Here is a 16,434-nt window from a genome sequence, read left to right as displayed (position 1 = left end):
GGTACAGAGTTAATTTTATAATTATGTACCAGGATTTTCTATTATAAATAGAGATGTAACCTAAACCTATGAGAATTGAATAAAAATTTTCTAGTGCCGCCTAGGCACCGAAGACGTAAGCACATTGCCGAATCTCGTTAAAATTCTTGTGTTCTTTTGTTTACTTTGCCCGATTTATCAACAGAAAAAAAAAGCAAAAAGGCCATTTATATACAAAATCATGGATATTGTGTTCAATTTTTAAGTAGACAGTATTCATCCAAAATCCAATGCATCAAGCAATACTTTGCCATGTAGGTTGTTGGAAACAACTTCAGCAACATCGTTGATCCCTCGTCAATCAAATCACTATCAACCATTTTTCTGCAGGCTTTTGTTTTCCTTCCTACAAGTTTCTGCATTTCAGACTCTACCGAGTTTCTCCAGACCAGCCACGGTATGTGCCTAAAGAAGGTTAAATCCCTTTCCTTCGCATCGTTTTGTATATTTTAAGTCCTTTATCGGCAGTCCCGGAAACGAGGTAGACATCAACCAAAGCAGCGCAAGTAGCAGCACATTGCTGATCATCAGGCAGTGGATCGAAGATCTTTGCAGCGCAAGTTGGCCTTCTAGCACATCTCAAGGATTACATGAATTAGCATTGTGTTTGAACTTCTAACTTTACCGTAGTCTGATTCCTCGGTTTCCTATCATTTGGCTTCAGTTGAATTTTCCACCTTTCAAAGACCAAATGTACAAAAAGAGAAAAATGGAAACAATCAAGATTCACAAGCTTCTTATTCCTTTCCATTGCTTACCTTGACATTCCACTTCAACCGACATGGATCATGTTCTTGCTCCCTATGGTGATTTTTTATCATCATATGCATACAAGAAAAAATTTACCAGTACCAGGTAAATAAACATTTCCATAGCATCAGAGAGGAACAAGCTTTGTCTCGAAAAACTTTCATCAAGACGGATCAAACACAACAAGAAGCATCCATTCAAAATTAAGGGGAATTTTCATATGCCATAACAGCACAGACAGACCAACAATTTTCTATAATTATCATCCTAGTAGAATTATGTTCCCAACATTAAAAACTATTCACCTGCTTCTTTCTCTAAGCCTTTTGGATCAAACACAACAAGAACCATCAATTCAAGGCCAATTTAACCTTGATATAAACCAACAAGAATAAGAATTATACAACAACAAAAAGAAGAAAAAAAAAAAGTTAGTTTTGCCTGTGAGCTATGTAATTAGCCAAAGCAACCAATGGAGCTGCTTTCTCAGGATCAAATCCTTGAAGCAACTCCAACGAATCACTCCTCAACTTCTCTGCGAACTCCCTTGACTTCTCAATTCCGATCAACTTTGGATAAGTCACTTTATCAGCCACCAAATCTTTGCCTGCTGTCTTCCCTAATTCTTTTGATGACTTTGTAACATCAAGAATATCGTCCACAACCTGAAACAAAAGGCCGATATACCAAGCGAATTTCCTCAACTTTTCGACATCCTCATCGCATCCACCTCCAAGAATTGCCCCCAAAACCACAGCAGCTTCAAGCAAAGCAGCAGTTTTGTGAACATGAATGAATTCTAAACGGTCCAACCCCACATCTGTTAGTCCCTCACTACATATATCCACAACTTGACCAGCCACTAACCCTTCAGCCCCAATCGATTTAGCTAATTCTCCAATTGCTCTCACAATCCTACCATGTGAAACACCAACTGTAGAAACGGCTACATGTTCGAAAGCATAAGCCAAAAGAGCATCCCCAGCTAAGACAGCGATATCCTCACCGAATACCTTGTGATTAGTCGGTTTTCCTCTACGAAGGTCGTCGTTGTCCATGCAAGGAAGATCATCTTGGATCAGGGACATGGTGTGGATCATTTCAACAGCACAAGCTGCTGGCAAAGCCTTCGATTCTTGGCCACCAACAAGCTCACAAGCAGCTAAACAGAGCACCGGACGGACCCTTTTGCCGCCTGCTATAAGTGAGTAACGCATTGCTTCATAGATCTTAACCGGGTCACGGATTGGAACAGCCGAGTCCAGGGCCTGGTTAATCGTCGTTGCCTTTTGAATCATGTAGGATTTGAAATCAAAACTCGGGTTTTGAGGGTGCTGCTCTTCTTCCTTCTGCTGAAATCGAGGGAACGGATGTAAAGCCGTGAGCTTTTGAGGTTGAAGATGTCAGATTCATAAGGGGATTGAACAGAAACGATCTGGGAAAAAGAATAGATTTGGATCTAGAAGCTTGGTTGAAAATTGAGTAAGATTGAACCCAAGAACCAAGATTCACCGAAGCCATTGTTTTTCACTTTGGGTGTTCGAAAGATCGGATCTTTCAAGGAATTCCCTCTTTCAAAACACAAAAAACTGGTTATGAAATCAAGCAGAAGGGTGTTGGGTCATTAGAAAATGGTATAAAGTTGATGGGCAGATAATGCGAGTAGAAATGGATGAGCATTGAGCATTATGTGGAAATTGGAATGGAAATGGAAAGAGAAGCCGACAAAGATAGGAATTTTGGAGATTAGGTCTTCGGGTAACATTGGCATCCTCTGTAAATTCCAGCCTTATATGAATGGGAGGTTTATCCCTTGTAAACCAGAGGTGCCCGGGAATTCTTTGCTAATATTTGGATTGAACACGTTCGTTCGTTTTAGGCTTTAGCTCTTCAAATGGTGCATTTGATAACTTAACTTTGTTTTTGTGTTCAATTTACGATACTTTCTCTGAGTTTTTTCCTATTAAAAATTATAAAATAATTTTTTTATTATAAAATAATATTTTTAATCTCTAAACTATTAAAAATTACAAAATGATCACCTAATTGTTCATATATTACAAATTTATCTTTTTTCATTAAAAAGTTTCCCACTTCCATCTAAACTGGAAGTTAACTTGTTGACTAAGATTTGATAAAATTATATTTTAATGATATTTATTGGCAACGTCGTTACTTTTAAGCATTGACTCGACGACATAGTGTAAACGGAGAATTAATCGACAAAATACAACTCAAATAGTTCTTGGATCATATTTTATCATATCACAATCAACAAGTTTCATCTAGACAATAGTCAATTTTTAACAGAAAATGACGAGTTTGGAACATATGAATAGTCGGGTAATTATTTTATAACTTTTAATAGTTGGGTACTCAACAAAACAACATACTAGAATCAGATAATCATTTTGTAACCTTTAATAGTCGTGACTTAACAAAATATTACTCTATAATCGAGAGATCATTTGTGTGTTTTACCCTTCAATTTAATACCTATTTTTTAAATTAAGTGTTTGAATTTAATTTTAATATTCGATTTAGCATCTAACCTTTTCTTGATCTAATTAAATACATGGATTTAATTTCGTAGTACAAATTGATATATGAATTTGACTTTTAATCTACGCTATCAATTTATAATTAAAAGTAATACCACCTAACCCTTCAGTTTAGTTCGTCACAACGTGAAGAGGATTCATGTCCCATAAGAGATGTTGAAATGAGCTGAGGAAAAAGTGAACTGAAGAGCTATGATCGTTGGAATGACCTTGGTGTCGAGTACGTCGAAAAAGGACTATAATAGAAAGGAATTAAATAGTAGTATATACAGGGAGAGATTTCATTAATAATCGTAGAATGAGAAAAAAGAAAGTTCTTTAATTGGTAATTTGACCAAAAGGAGTTGGTGAATAGTTATGGATGCTAAATTGTGTTGTTTAGATTTATGTCATCCAAACTTGGTTTATATTTCACTTTTAACAAATTTGGAAGCTATTTTATTATAATTACTATCTTTTTGTATGATTATTATTGAAGCTTCCAACCTCAGCAAGCTGGTAGATTGAAGCTAGTTCACTTTCCGCCGGTAAGTTTGCCTTCCTTAGTATGGTTGAAAACGGAGAGCTCGTTAGTGTTTGGAGCGAAGATTCAACACTATTAGAGATTGTTTAACTGCGAGAGGAAGAAGAAAACAATTAAAGAATATGTTTTCCTTTTTAAGATTTGTCCTTGAAGGTGACTGTTTAGGAATTATTAAGAGGCTCAAGGCTTGAAGCCCAGACCTTGTCTTGTTCCTCCCCTTTATACTCGAAGACTACACGTAAGGTTTTTACAATGCTGCTGCTGTTTAGCTAAACTCGAACGACACCTTGAAATCAACGGAGAATAATAATAAAGATCATTTACAGAAAATTGATTTGGAATTAAATTTTCTACTTAAAATAATAAGGGGGAAAAAGGCTTCATTCATTGCATAATAGCGTTGAAAAAAATAAAGCATCTTTTTCATTTACTTCCATTTGCCACATCCATGTACCCAAAGCAACGCTTCTCTCTTCTACCATCATTATTTCCCCTTTTTTCTTTAGATTTTTTCGATCATCAAATTTCTCTTGGGCTTTTCATCGAGCAGGTTCGTCACATTCTGATAAAAGCAAAAACTTTATGTTTACATTTCTATGTACGATCTTGAGATATTATCTGTTACGAGTTAATTCAGTTCTGATTTTTTTTTCAAATTTATATTTTTAACGATAAAGAGGAAAGTACACTTTTCTTTTAGATTGTATTGATTAGAATGCTGGAATTCTATTGGATGATATTGGAAGTAAGTCTGCTCAATTTCTATTGGGTGATACTGATTCCATTTTTGAAATCGGTTAAAAGAAGGATCTTGTTGGTTCTTTTAAGCAAATTAGATAAAAAAAATGACAGGGTTTTTGAGTTAGGGTTTATTAAGAGCAAGAAATTTGTTTTGAGGTTTTATGAAGAACATTGGTATTCCTTTGGTGATATAATTGATGGGTTTGCTTTAGGTTCTGTTATTAACTATTGAAATGAAAGGGTTTGTTTTAAAGTTTTCAAAATGCTTTGTGCAGGAGCTATGATTCGGATGTTTAATGTAAAGGAAAAGCAGAAAGAAGTTGCAGAAAATGGAAATGGTGGATTGCCAATCAAAAAGCAAACTGCAGGGGAGTTACGTTTACACAGAGGTTTGCATATCCTGTTTAGTATGCTTGTGCGTTTGATCTGATGAACATCGTGTTATATTTGACCTTCAACTTGCAGACATGTCCGAGCTAAACCTACCGAAATCTTGTTCCATGTCATTTCCTAATGGAAAGGATGACCTGATGAACTTTGACGTTTCGATTCGACCTGATGAAGGATATTATGTGTAAGGAACTTATTTCATTCCTCTTGAGCTTAAAACAAGAAGTCTTTTGCGCTTGAGCTTTACAGGGGAAGACGCTGTGATCTATGTAGTTCATTTCTCTTATAAATAACACAAACAAGCATTCGACTGACCCGTCGCTGCAATTTTAGTGGTGACACGTTTCTGTTCTCCTTCCAAGTTTATCCCACCTATCCGCACGAGGCACAGAAAGTTAAATGCAAGACCAAGGTAGACTGCTTCTTTCCCCATATTCATGTTGTCGTCTGATTTGCTTTTCGGTGATAACTCATTTTATTCGATGTTGTTCTCGGATTCTCAGGTCTATCATCCAAATATCGACTTGGAAGGAAACGTTTGCCTTAACATCTTGCGTGAAGACTGGAAACCCGTGCTGAACATAAACACCGTAATCTATGGATTATATCATCTTTTCATGGTACTTGCCTAGTGAGTTTATGGCGTTAATTCTATGAATTCAAAGCTGTCTGGTACTCGAATCCTTGGGTTTTGTTTGCAGGAAGGATCCCCTCAATCACGATGCTGCTGCAGTGTTGAGGGATAATCCAAAGATGTTTGAATCTAATGTGAGAAGGGGTATGTATGGTGGGTACGTGGGGCAGACCTATTTCCCTCGGTGCATGTAAAGTGCAAACGCAGATCGAGTTCCGGTGGGTTATATAATCTGTCTGCAAATTACCTTATGAATTTCTCTGTGCATGTCAGGGAAATATTTCCTATAAGACCAACCAGCTGAACTTCTACTCTAGCTTTTCTAATGCTATATACTGTATGTTGGTATGGAATATATCATGTGTGCAGAACTAGGATAGAGTGAATCTTATGCATTAGCTCAAAACATGGCATCCTTACTTAGTGCCTCTCTGTCCGAAAATGAAGATGATGTGTTTGTTTCTTGCACCCATTGTTAGTTTATGATGGGATATCTGATGTTCTTGTTGAATTATTTTTGATTTTAAGTTATTTGTAGTTGGATATTGTTGGCTTTTTATAATCAAATCGTGCTAGTCGGGTTTGGCACAAGGGCTGCTAAATCCATACCCTTTTGGAAAACAAGGGGCTTGAGCCTTGAACTTCCCTCTATTTAATTCAACCTCATTTGGGTTTCAATTCAATTTTGGTAAAAGCTTTAGTTTGAGGGTTGGATACCCTTGTACAGTACTGTACTAGTTAATGGGTCGGGTATCTAACCCGTAGTCTTTATTTTTCTAAAATTATATTAAACAAAAAACTTTTATCATATTATTGGGTGATGAATCAACGAATCAAGTATACGACTCTTTTTTTTTTAAAAAACAATGTAGTCTTCGAATTATTTTTTCACTCAATATGATTCTTTAACTCAGAAAACAACTCTATTGTAGCCCTTTGGTCGACATTTTTCATTGTTGATCGTTATTGTGTTGACGTGGTATTTCACATTATTAACTTGACGGTCCATAATAGTTGTTAACGGGATAGATAGGTTAATAAACTGAACTTTATTTTTCAAAAGTACAAAGACCCTAAACACATTTTTGTCTTTTCTACCATCGAGATTATTCGGTTCATACACAAATTAAGTATTATATATATATATATAAATCCAACACTCGCCCAATCCTTGCCCAACACATATTGACCGATCTAAAATGTAAAAGAGAAACATTATAATGACCCCGTTAAATATTATTTTACGCGTTATTATAATTTAATATTGGTATTGTTGTTTCCTTTCACAAATTTTAAATCTAGTCTTAATTATATCTAGAGGGAAGGGAAGGTGAGACTTTAGGGGAAGGAAACGGTGCTTATGGTGAGTAGGAGTGAACAAAATTCGTCTCCTCTCGTCTCAAAAAATTGTTTTTTTTTTCAATTAGACTCGATTCAGAAAAACTCGAATCAAATTGACTTTGAGTTGTAATTTCATTAACTCGACTCGATCTAAAAAAATTTCAAGTTCAAATTGAGTCATAAAATACAACTCGAATAACTCGAAATTTTTAGTAATTAATGAATTGATTTTCAAATTTGAGTTAAGTCCATCGGCTTTGTATGATATATGTATATCACATATGAAAAATCTATGAAGAAATATATATATATATATATATGTTTATAAAAATTCATTTAAATTAGAATAAAAATTTATCATAATATTATAAATATTTACAATTATATTTAAACAGAATTGCAGAAACTCAACTCGTTTCGAGTTGAACAAATTTCAAATCAAATTCAAGTTATAAAATAAGACTTATTAACTCGAAAAACTCAAAAAATTTCAACTTGACTCGACTCGACTCTAATCAAACACTCATCTCTACTAGTGAATTTAAAATACATTACTTAAATAAATATAAAGAAACTGAGATGAATACTTTGGACAACCAAATAAATGTGCTTATTCAATATCAGTATCGTTAGTAAGCAATGAATTACTTGATTAAAATTTGGATAGTTTCATCAAATATCACACTAATGGCCCGTTAACTCTAATTATTACAATAATACAAAAAAATAATAATTCAATTATCACATTACACATTATATTATATCAAAATATGATTATTATATCTATTAAAAATATAATTATTATATTAAACATTAAATAAAACACATATCACATTAAATATTTTATCAAATATATATATCCTTTAAGGGTGTGTTTGGTTTACGGAATATAAGATTACCAATGATAATAAAATATTACCAGGGAATAGGATTACTGGGAATGTTATATTTTGGGTTTGGTTGGTTTAGCAGGAATGTAAGATTATCGTGTTTGGTTAAAGGAATAAAAGATTATTAGAATGAATATTTGACCAAATTGTCCTTATTATATATTTGTTTTTTTAACAAGTTGAAAATATTTATATATTTTCTTTAAAAAAATTTAAATTCATAAAATTTATATATATTTTTTACAAAGTTGAAAATATAAAAAGGTTTAATGAAAGGATAAAATTTTATTTTAACCCCTGAACTTCATATAAAATTTTAATTATAGATTTTTTTGTAAATCTAAAATAGTTTAAGGATAAATTTGTAATTTAACATTCGTATAATTTTTATTATTCAATGACAGAATAAGAATATTTTTGAAAGAAATTTTTTTAAGGGCATTTTAGTCCAAAATACCGATAATCCAACAATACATAAGGAAAGGGAGGTAATGACATTCCTGATAATATACCCCAAAAAATTCACTATTAATAATATAAGATTTCTGAGAATGACATTTCCAACCAACCAAACAAGAAATTAGATTCCATTCTCATAAGAATCATTCCCAACCAACACACCCTAAAAGAATGGTTAGCATGTGCATATTGCAGGTTGATGGAGAGAAAGGACAGGCTGGGATTGGTAAAACTATCAGGTAGGCTACATGGACCAAACTTTGCCACAAAACCAATTGCCTCCGTACACCTGGATTTGCCACAGACCATTTGTGTGGACTTCAAAGAAAGTGAAATGACAAGCTCAGTTTTTGCCTTCCAATAGAAAAAAGCTTAAACCCTACTTATTCTTTTCTTCTTGTTTTTCTTTTCAACTGTGGATTAGGTTTCATTCCGTCATTGGTTAGTTTTTCTTTTTCCATTTTCATATGAATTTTGATTCAGAAAAATATTGAGTATTAAATAAACTTTACAGTTGTAAAAATTCAAATAAGATGTAACGGGTCTCTTTTTTTTTTTTTTGGAAATATTCGTTTAAAAATAACTCTTAAATATTTGATATTGAACGTTCACACATCTAATATTTGGTTCGTGCGTAACGGGAGTTTTTTTTATAAATAATTCAATATACTAGTGCGTTATAGGTTTTTTGGGCTACTCTTTGTAATAGGATACGAAACCTAATATTGTTAGTGTTAAAACATGAGAATTAAGCTATGAAAGAAATGAATATGGCTTTCCTTCTCTCTGCCGTTTTTGCTTCTCCTTTCAATATTCTTCTGTTCTTCTTCTATTCCTGCTGCATGCCCTATTTCTTCTTCTATTTCCTTTAGTTTTCTGTCTTAGTCCGTTACATAAGAATGATTTAAATATGGTATTGTTGGTATTAACGTTGTTGAGGGAGTCATATAAGATTATGATGGTAGTTGATTGCTTGAATTTTATAAAAGCATACGAGTCTTCCATGTTCTACAAGTTGAGTTGTAGGATTTGTTCCAAGTTTTGCAAATTGCATGCTTATGATTTTGAACATATGTAGATTCAAATGATAATGTCTGATTTGCACAGCTGTTGGAAGATCAAGAGATCGATAATACCTCTCTTTCGCTTGTTTTAGAACAATACTGGATAACAAAAGTACAATAAATTCGTCACAGAAACAATACATATATAACAGCTGATGGAATAGTCAAAATGAGACTTTTAACTCTCTCCAACAATCATATATAATACTATTCATAAAAAGAAATGAAATTTAATTATTAGAGATATTTTTATTTATTTAATACACGTGTCCTTTTCACCATTAAAACAGAGAAAATATCTGCAAGAGGCGTATGAATTGAGATGAAGGGGAGTGGAGCGTCGTATATTGTCTTCAAGTGTGAAACGTTAACAGATGTTTAGGTTTTATTATTATTATTATAAAGTCCAATTGAAAGTTGGATTCCGAGGAAACAAGAGTTGGAAATGTCGGGAGAAACATGACAGCCATTAATGTAAACACACTTCATTCTTAACCTAAAAGCATACAAAGGAATCTTCCACTTCGCATGCGCAAAAAACATTAACAAAAAGCTAGAGCATTTCTTTAATATAGAAAATAAAGACCAACTTGATTTAATATCTAAACGCCCTATTTTTCACTTAACAAACAAAAAGGCAATGTAAGTGGTATAAAAAAAAAAAGAAGCTTGATGAGTGAGTTGAGGAAATCAAGTCCCAAAATCCATGCTTTATCGACAGACAAGCTTATGATTCAATGCTTTATCGACAGACAAGCTTATGATTCATGCATATATACCCTCTCCAACATCTACAAATCTACTCCAAACTTTGTATTCAATGCTTTATCGACAGACAAGCTTATGATTCAATGCTTTATCGACAGACAAGCTTATGATTCATGGATATATACCCAACATCTACAAATCTACTCCAAACTTTGTTCCGGATGACCCAATAATGAAACACATACTTTATTTCGCGAAACATCACTGCCAGTTTTGCACCACTGACACCACGTGCATTTCTTTCTTTCGCCTCGCCTTCATTGCTATTATTATTACACCAATTTATAGGTTATTAATCTGGTTTTCCTATGTAAATATAAAAATATTTTATTATTTTCACATCCATTGCAAATTATTTTTTAATCTAGTATTTTTTTATGCCACGTGAACAAAAGACGCTTGAGATAGGAAACAATTTCCAAAATGTGTTTTCTGTATAAAACGTCTTTTTTACATGGTACAAAATTTTATCTAAAAGCAAACCTGTGCATTGCGTATCGAAGACACGTAATTACATAAACGCGAGTCGATCGGGGGCAGTGACAACACACATGTATTAGTCTTAGGTTCAATCATCAATAAATTCAAAACATACTCTTTAAAAAGAATGAAAACAGTAATATACGGAGTACACCCGAAAAAATATTGAACTGCACCTTTCACCACTCTAACACAAGTAAATAAGAAAGAATTAGAAAGATAAATAAAAAAACTCAATATTCGACTTGATGCATTAATCAATGCCTAATATTCCATTTATAAGCATCAAATCTCACTTGTCTCCTTTTCTCAATCAACGCAAATTTATTTTTCTTTTGCACGTTTTACATTTTTAATTAATATTTAATAATTAAAAATAATCAGCACTTTTACAATAACAAAATAAATAACTATCGTACTTCACCATAAGAGGTACTTTTATATAAAATAAAAATAACCTTAACACATGTAAAATATGCTAAAACTCTCTTAATTGATGTAACTAGGAAACCCTAATCTAATACCTAGTTTCATATTTGGGATCATAATCAATTTAGAGAATCTTAGAGAATATTTTTGACAATATCTTATAGAATTTAAAGAAAGAGAGAAATGGGACTATAAAATTCATAGTGTCATTTATTTAAGGGTAAAGTATAGCAATGGTCATTGAACTTTTGTAAAGCTTTCATTTAGGTACCCCAACTTTTAAAACTTGCAATACAATCCTCCAACATTTAGTCCGTTTGCAATATGGTCTCTGACGTTACACTGTTGTTAGTACGTTTGCAATATGTCACTGAACTTTTCAGACGCTTGTATTTGGGTCCCCCAACTTTTAAAACTTGCAACACAATCCTTAATTTCATTTTAAACCCCAAATTCCTTTTTGATCTCGAATTTCCTTTTTCGCTTCTCTCTTCTCATTTCCAGCGTAACTTTTCAGTCGGGGATGCATGAGAAATTCTAATCTAACTTTGAATTATGTGGAGGTGTTGACTTGAATAAGAGTCCATTGAGAGAAGACCCAACCAAGGGACTATCGGGACCATCAACAATTCAAGGTGTAATGTTAGATACATGTCATCTCAGATGAAGCATAGATGTTCGATGAAATGCTTGTGAGAAAAAAATAGGGTTAGAAATGCAGAGTTGACAAATACTACTAAGATGAACTAAGTATCATTGTTGAAAGTTACCAACAAAGCTGAAATTATTTTGTATAAATGACATATAATAATTTATTTGTTTAATCCTTATGGTTAAAGATTTTCCAACATATGATCAAATATAATGAAATCCCAAACAACACATTTAATAATTGTGGTTATCATTGTTTAATCCTTGTGGTTAAAGATTTTCCAACAAAGATGGAATTATTTTGTATAAATGGCATATAATAATATATTCTTCCTCCATTTTTTCTTTGTAAATAAAAAGCTGAAAGACAGAGTACTGTTTGGGTTTACAATTTTACATGGTGGAAAATTGAAGAACAAAAATCAAACGAGAGTGCATGTGAGTGAAAGAGACTGAGAAATGAATGCGCTGTTTGGGATTTCATTATATTTGATCATCTGTTGGAAAATATTTAACCACAATGATTAAACGAATAAATTATTATATGTCATTTATATAAAATAATTCTAGCTTTGTTGGTGACTTTCAACAATGATACTTAGTTCATCTTAGTAGTATTTGTCAACTCTGCATTTATAACCCCATTTTTTCTAACAAGCATTTCATCGAACATTTATGCTTCACCTGAGATGACTTGTATATAACATTACACCTTGAATCGTTGATGGTCCCGATAGTCCCTTGGTCGGGTCTTCTCTCAATGAACCCTTATTCAAGTCAACACCTCCACATAATTCAAAGTTAGATTAGAATTTCTCATGCATCCCCGACTGAAAAGTTACGCTGAAAATGAGAAGAGAGAAGCGAAAAATAAATTCAAGATCAAAAAGGAATTTGGGGTTTAAAATGAAATTGAGGATTGTGTTGCAAGTTTTAAAAGTTGGAGGACCTAAATGCAAGCGTCTGAAAAGTTCAGTGACCATATTGCAAACGTACTAACGACAATGTAACGTCGGAGACCATATTACAAACGGACTAAATGTTGGAGGATTGTATTGCAAGTTGTAAAAGTTATATCATAAAGACATTAAATATTCCCCCAATTTTTTACACACAAATATTCATTGCATTGATGATGTATAATTTTTTTTTGTATCTCTATTAAGTTAGATGACAAAATGTTATTATATAATTTTAAAACTAAATTCATCAGTTGGTGTACTATCTAATTTACTAACATGCATTAAATTATTATCATAAAGACATTAAATATTCCCCCAATAATTTACACACAAATATTAGGTCATAAAAACTCTCGTCTCTCGTTATTTTCACCAAGTATTTTTTAGGATGATTAAAAGATAGTATATGTTCAAAATATTTTTAATTTATTGACAATGCGCGCACACTACTGCTTGAACTCAAAACCTCTAAGAGAATAATATTTTTTTTACCACCAAAATCATTTGATAAATTCAACTATTTTTGTTTTTGTTTTTTTTTTAAATTCCAATCACAATAACAATATCAAATTAGAGATAAGTGGAATATTCGGTAGAATGATAGAAGGTAAAAAAAGAAAGGAAAAAAAGTAACTACTTAAATCCTACTAAACTCTATAAATAAACCATGTTGCTTCCTAACACATTCACTTCCTTAACATTCATCAATCATCACCAATTTCTAAGAGAAAAAGAAGGAAGGAAGAAGGAAGGAAGGAAGGAAGAAAGAAGATCAAATGAATAAGCAGGAAGACCAAATGGCTCATATCTCCCCATTATACTCTGGTGCATACTCTCAAAATGCACCTCAACATGGTAACTTATTTTTATCGAATTGTTTATATTTATAATCATGTTAGCATATTTTCAAATATAGATATGCGGATATATTCCCGGTAAATAAAGCTTAAGTTAACCCAAGCTTTTTTGTTGATGATGAGCAGCGGAAGCAAAGCCTCGACGGCGGCGGAAGAAGAACAAAGGAGGAGAAAACAGCCTTTCAGGTTTTAGAAAAAGGAAACTCACCCAGGAACAAGTTGACGTTCTTGAACATAATTTTGATAATGAACATAAACTGGAGTCTGAAAAGAAAGACCGCCTTGCTTCCGAAATCGGACTCGATCCTCGTCAGGTTTCAGTTTGGTTCCAAAACCGCCGAGCTCGGTGGAAGAACAAGAAGATAGGGGAAGAGTTCAGCAAGCTGCAGTCTGCGCACAACGGCGTTGTTCTCGAGAAATGTCGTCTTGAATCGGAGGTATAAAATATTATTACAAATTATACGTTAAAAAATTCATGAATTTTGTTTTAACTTAATTAATCGTAGGTTATCAAGCTGAAAGAGAAGCTATGTGAAGCAGAGAAGGAAATCCGACGGCTGGGCGAGCGAGTAGATGGGGGAGCGAGTAACAGTCCAATCTCATCTCTGACAATGGAAGCCATGGAAGCACATTTACTGGGTGAATTTGGCGAATATGAAGAAGCTTTCTACACATCAGACAACAGTTACAACATTCCTGGCAATGGCATGGAGTGGATGAATCTGCTGTATATGTAATTAAGTAGGAGGTCCAATTTCAGTAATGTTGTGCAAATTAATCCTTAATATCCTTGCTTTAATGTTAATCTCAGCTTATACTAAGAATGTATTAAATAATTTGCCATTTAACTAGAATGGTTTGAGTGAAGTTTGTTGGTAAATATAGTGCTATAAAATATCAGTTAGTAATAATGATAAAGAAAATATGTAGCTGATAATAAGCAAGTTTAAAAAACTTCGTGTCTTAGAATTGATTTTATTCTAATAAGTATAATTTTAAAACAGACTTCGATTCCACGATTAATACAATACTCTTAAATTTATACTCTTAAATTTATACATTTAAAAAAAGTGAATATTTGCACTGAATTTATAAAGTGTTATTAGGTCATTTCTAGCCCTCATCTCTATTCTGCAACATCTTTATCTCTACTTTAAAGATGAAACAGTAATTCATCTTCAGCACTATCTATACATTACTACCAACTCTACTTTATTCACAATATTTAACTATTATAATATTGATTTTACAAATATAAAATAAAACATATACATTTATAATAAATATCAAGATAAAAAAAACATAAATAAAACATTCATAAATAACATTACGAAAATACAAATAAATAAAAAAATTATAATTCATAATAATAATGCGAAAAAACATAAGTTATATAATTATATATTTTAATTCTCCGAATTAGAATATTCATTCCACAAATGCTCAATTAGTGCATTTCGTAGAGCAAAATGAGTTTTATTAATATTTTCTATGTTTTTATGTTTGTTATAGTTTTTATGTTTCAAAAAATTAGTATGTTTATTTATCTAATTTTAATATATTTTTATCTATCTTGTAATTTAATCTACTTGAATTTATAAAAAAATCAAAAAAATACAAAATAAATAAATAAATGTGGCACAACTACAATACAACGTCACAACTGACGTGCACTGTAACAGATCGATACAATATAACTACATATTGACGATGGACTGGACTATTAATATCATCTCCAAAGTGCGGATATGCGCCACACTAGAGCTGTGCTGGAGATGCCCTTATTGATAAAAAAGTGATTATGATTTTAACGCTAAAACGAAACAATGTATTGTTGAAATTATTAAAATGGTTTTCAAGTTTGGTAACCAACTTTGAAAAAATGGTTTTCAAAGTTTGGTAAATGTTTCTTTGAAAAATAGTTTTTCAAAGTTTGGTAGATATTTGTTGAAAAATGATAATGGGATAATCACAATTAATCCCTAGGCTTTAGGGTATTTACAAGATTAAGTCCTTAAGTTTCAACTATAAATACCCTAGCTCATTCAGCTTCAAAACCATCCCAAAAATCATTTATTTCTCCCAATACTAGAGAGTTTTCTTGTGAGTAGTGAGTGTTTTGTAAACATCTGTAAATTTTATCTCTTAGTAAAAGATCTGCAGCAGTCCGGAGACGTAAGCACAATTGGCTGAACTCCGTTATCAATTTCGGGTATTATTTTTCTGCTTTTATTTCGTATTCTCACTAATCTGACTATAGGGAAATTACTTGTTACTCGTTTATTTCCTAACAACTGGTATCAGAGATTTTGGTTGTGAATTCTGTTAATTTTTTGCGGGGTTACTATTTGGGTTACTATTCACGTGAATAGTGAATTTCGTGAATAGTAAAATTCGGTCGACGATACGAGTTTGTCGACGGAGGTGTTCTAATACACGGCGGTTCGTAGAAATTGTCAGAAACGATCCAAACGAAGCCAGATTCGAGTGGGAGCGATGACTGCAGACGAAGGGAAGGTGAAAATTGAAAAGTTCGATGGTGCGGACTTTGGATTTTGGAAGATGCAAATTGAAGATTTTCTATACCAGAAAAATCTATATCAACCCCTCTCAAGAAAATAACCAGAGGGCATGAAGAATGAAGACTGGGCTTTTCTCGACAGACAAGCCCTCGGAGTTATCCGACTGACGTTATCCCGCAATGTTGCTTTCAACATAGCAAAGGAAAAGACCACGGCGGGTCTTATGACGGCTCTCTCCAGTATGTATGAGAAGTCATCGGCCTCAAACAAAGTTCATTTGATGAGACGATTATTTAATTTGCGGATGACGGAAGGGGCATCGGTGGCACAACACCTAAATGAACTCAACACAATCACAACCCAGTTGAGTTCA

At 32.9% G+C, this 16,434-nt stretch overlaps 1 protein-coding gene and 2 pseudogenes across 1 annotated transcript; 2 read left to right on the top strand and 1 right to left on the bottom strand.

The window, feature by feature from the left end:
* Positions 1 to 1,038: 1,038 nt before the first annotated feature.
* LOC120136140 lies at positions 1,039 to 2,636 on the bottom strand (annotated as a pseudogene).
* Positions 2,637 to 4,291: 1,655 nt separating this feature from the next.
* On the top strand, positions 4,292 to 6,108 carry LOC120136146 (annotated as a pseudogene).
* A 7,323-nt stretch (positions 6,109 to 13,431) lies between these two features.
* On the top strand, positions 13,432 to 14,276 carry LOC120135848 (homeobox-leucine zipper protein ATHB-40-like). The gene is made up of 3 exons (XM_039152027.1): positions 13,432 to 13,537; positions 13,666 to 13,976; positions 14,046 to 14,276. The coding sequence occupies exons 1-3, from the start codon at positions 13,459 to 13,461 to the stop codon at positions 14,274 to 14,276; spliced, it is 621 nt and encodes a 206-aa protein (XP_039007958.1). The 5' UTR covers positions 13,432 to 13,458.
* The last annotated feature ends 2,158 nt before the right edge of the window (positions 14,277 to 16,434 follow it).

The sequence above is a fragment of the Hibiscus syriacus genome, unplaced genomic scaffold, assembly GCF_006381635.1.
Source record: "Hibiscus syriacus cultivar Baekdansim isolate YM2019G1 unplaced genomic scaffold, ASM638163v2 tig00110621_pilon, whole genome shotgun sequence".
In the NCBI taxonomy this organism is placed as follows: domain Eukaryota; kingdom Viridiplantae; phylum Streptophyta; class Magnoliopsida; order Malvales; family Malvaceae; genus Hibiscus; species Hibiscus syriacus.
The sequence above is the reverse complement of the archived record's forward strand: the minus strand, read 5'-3'. Positions and strand labels throughout refer to the sequence as shown.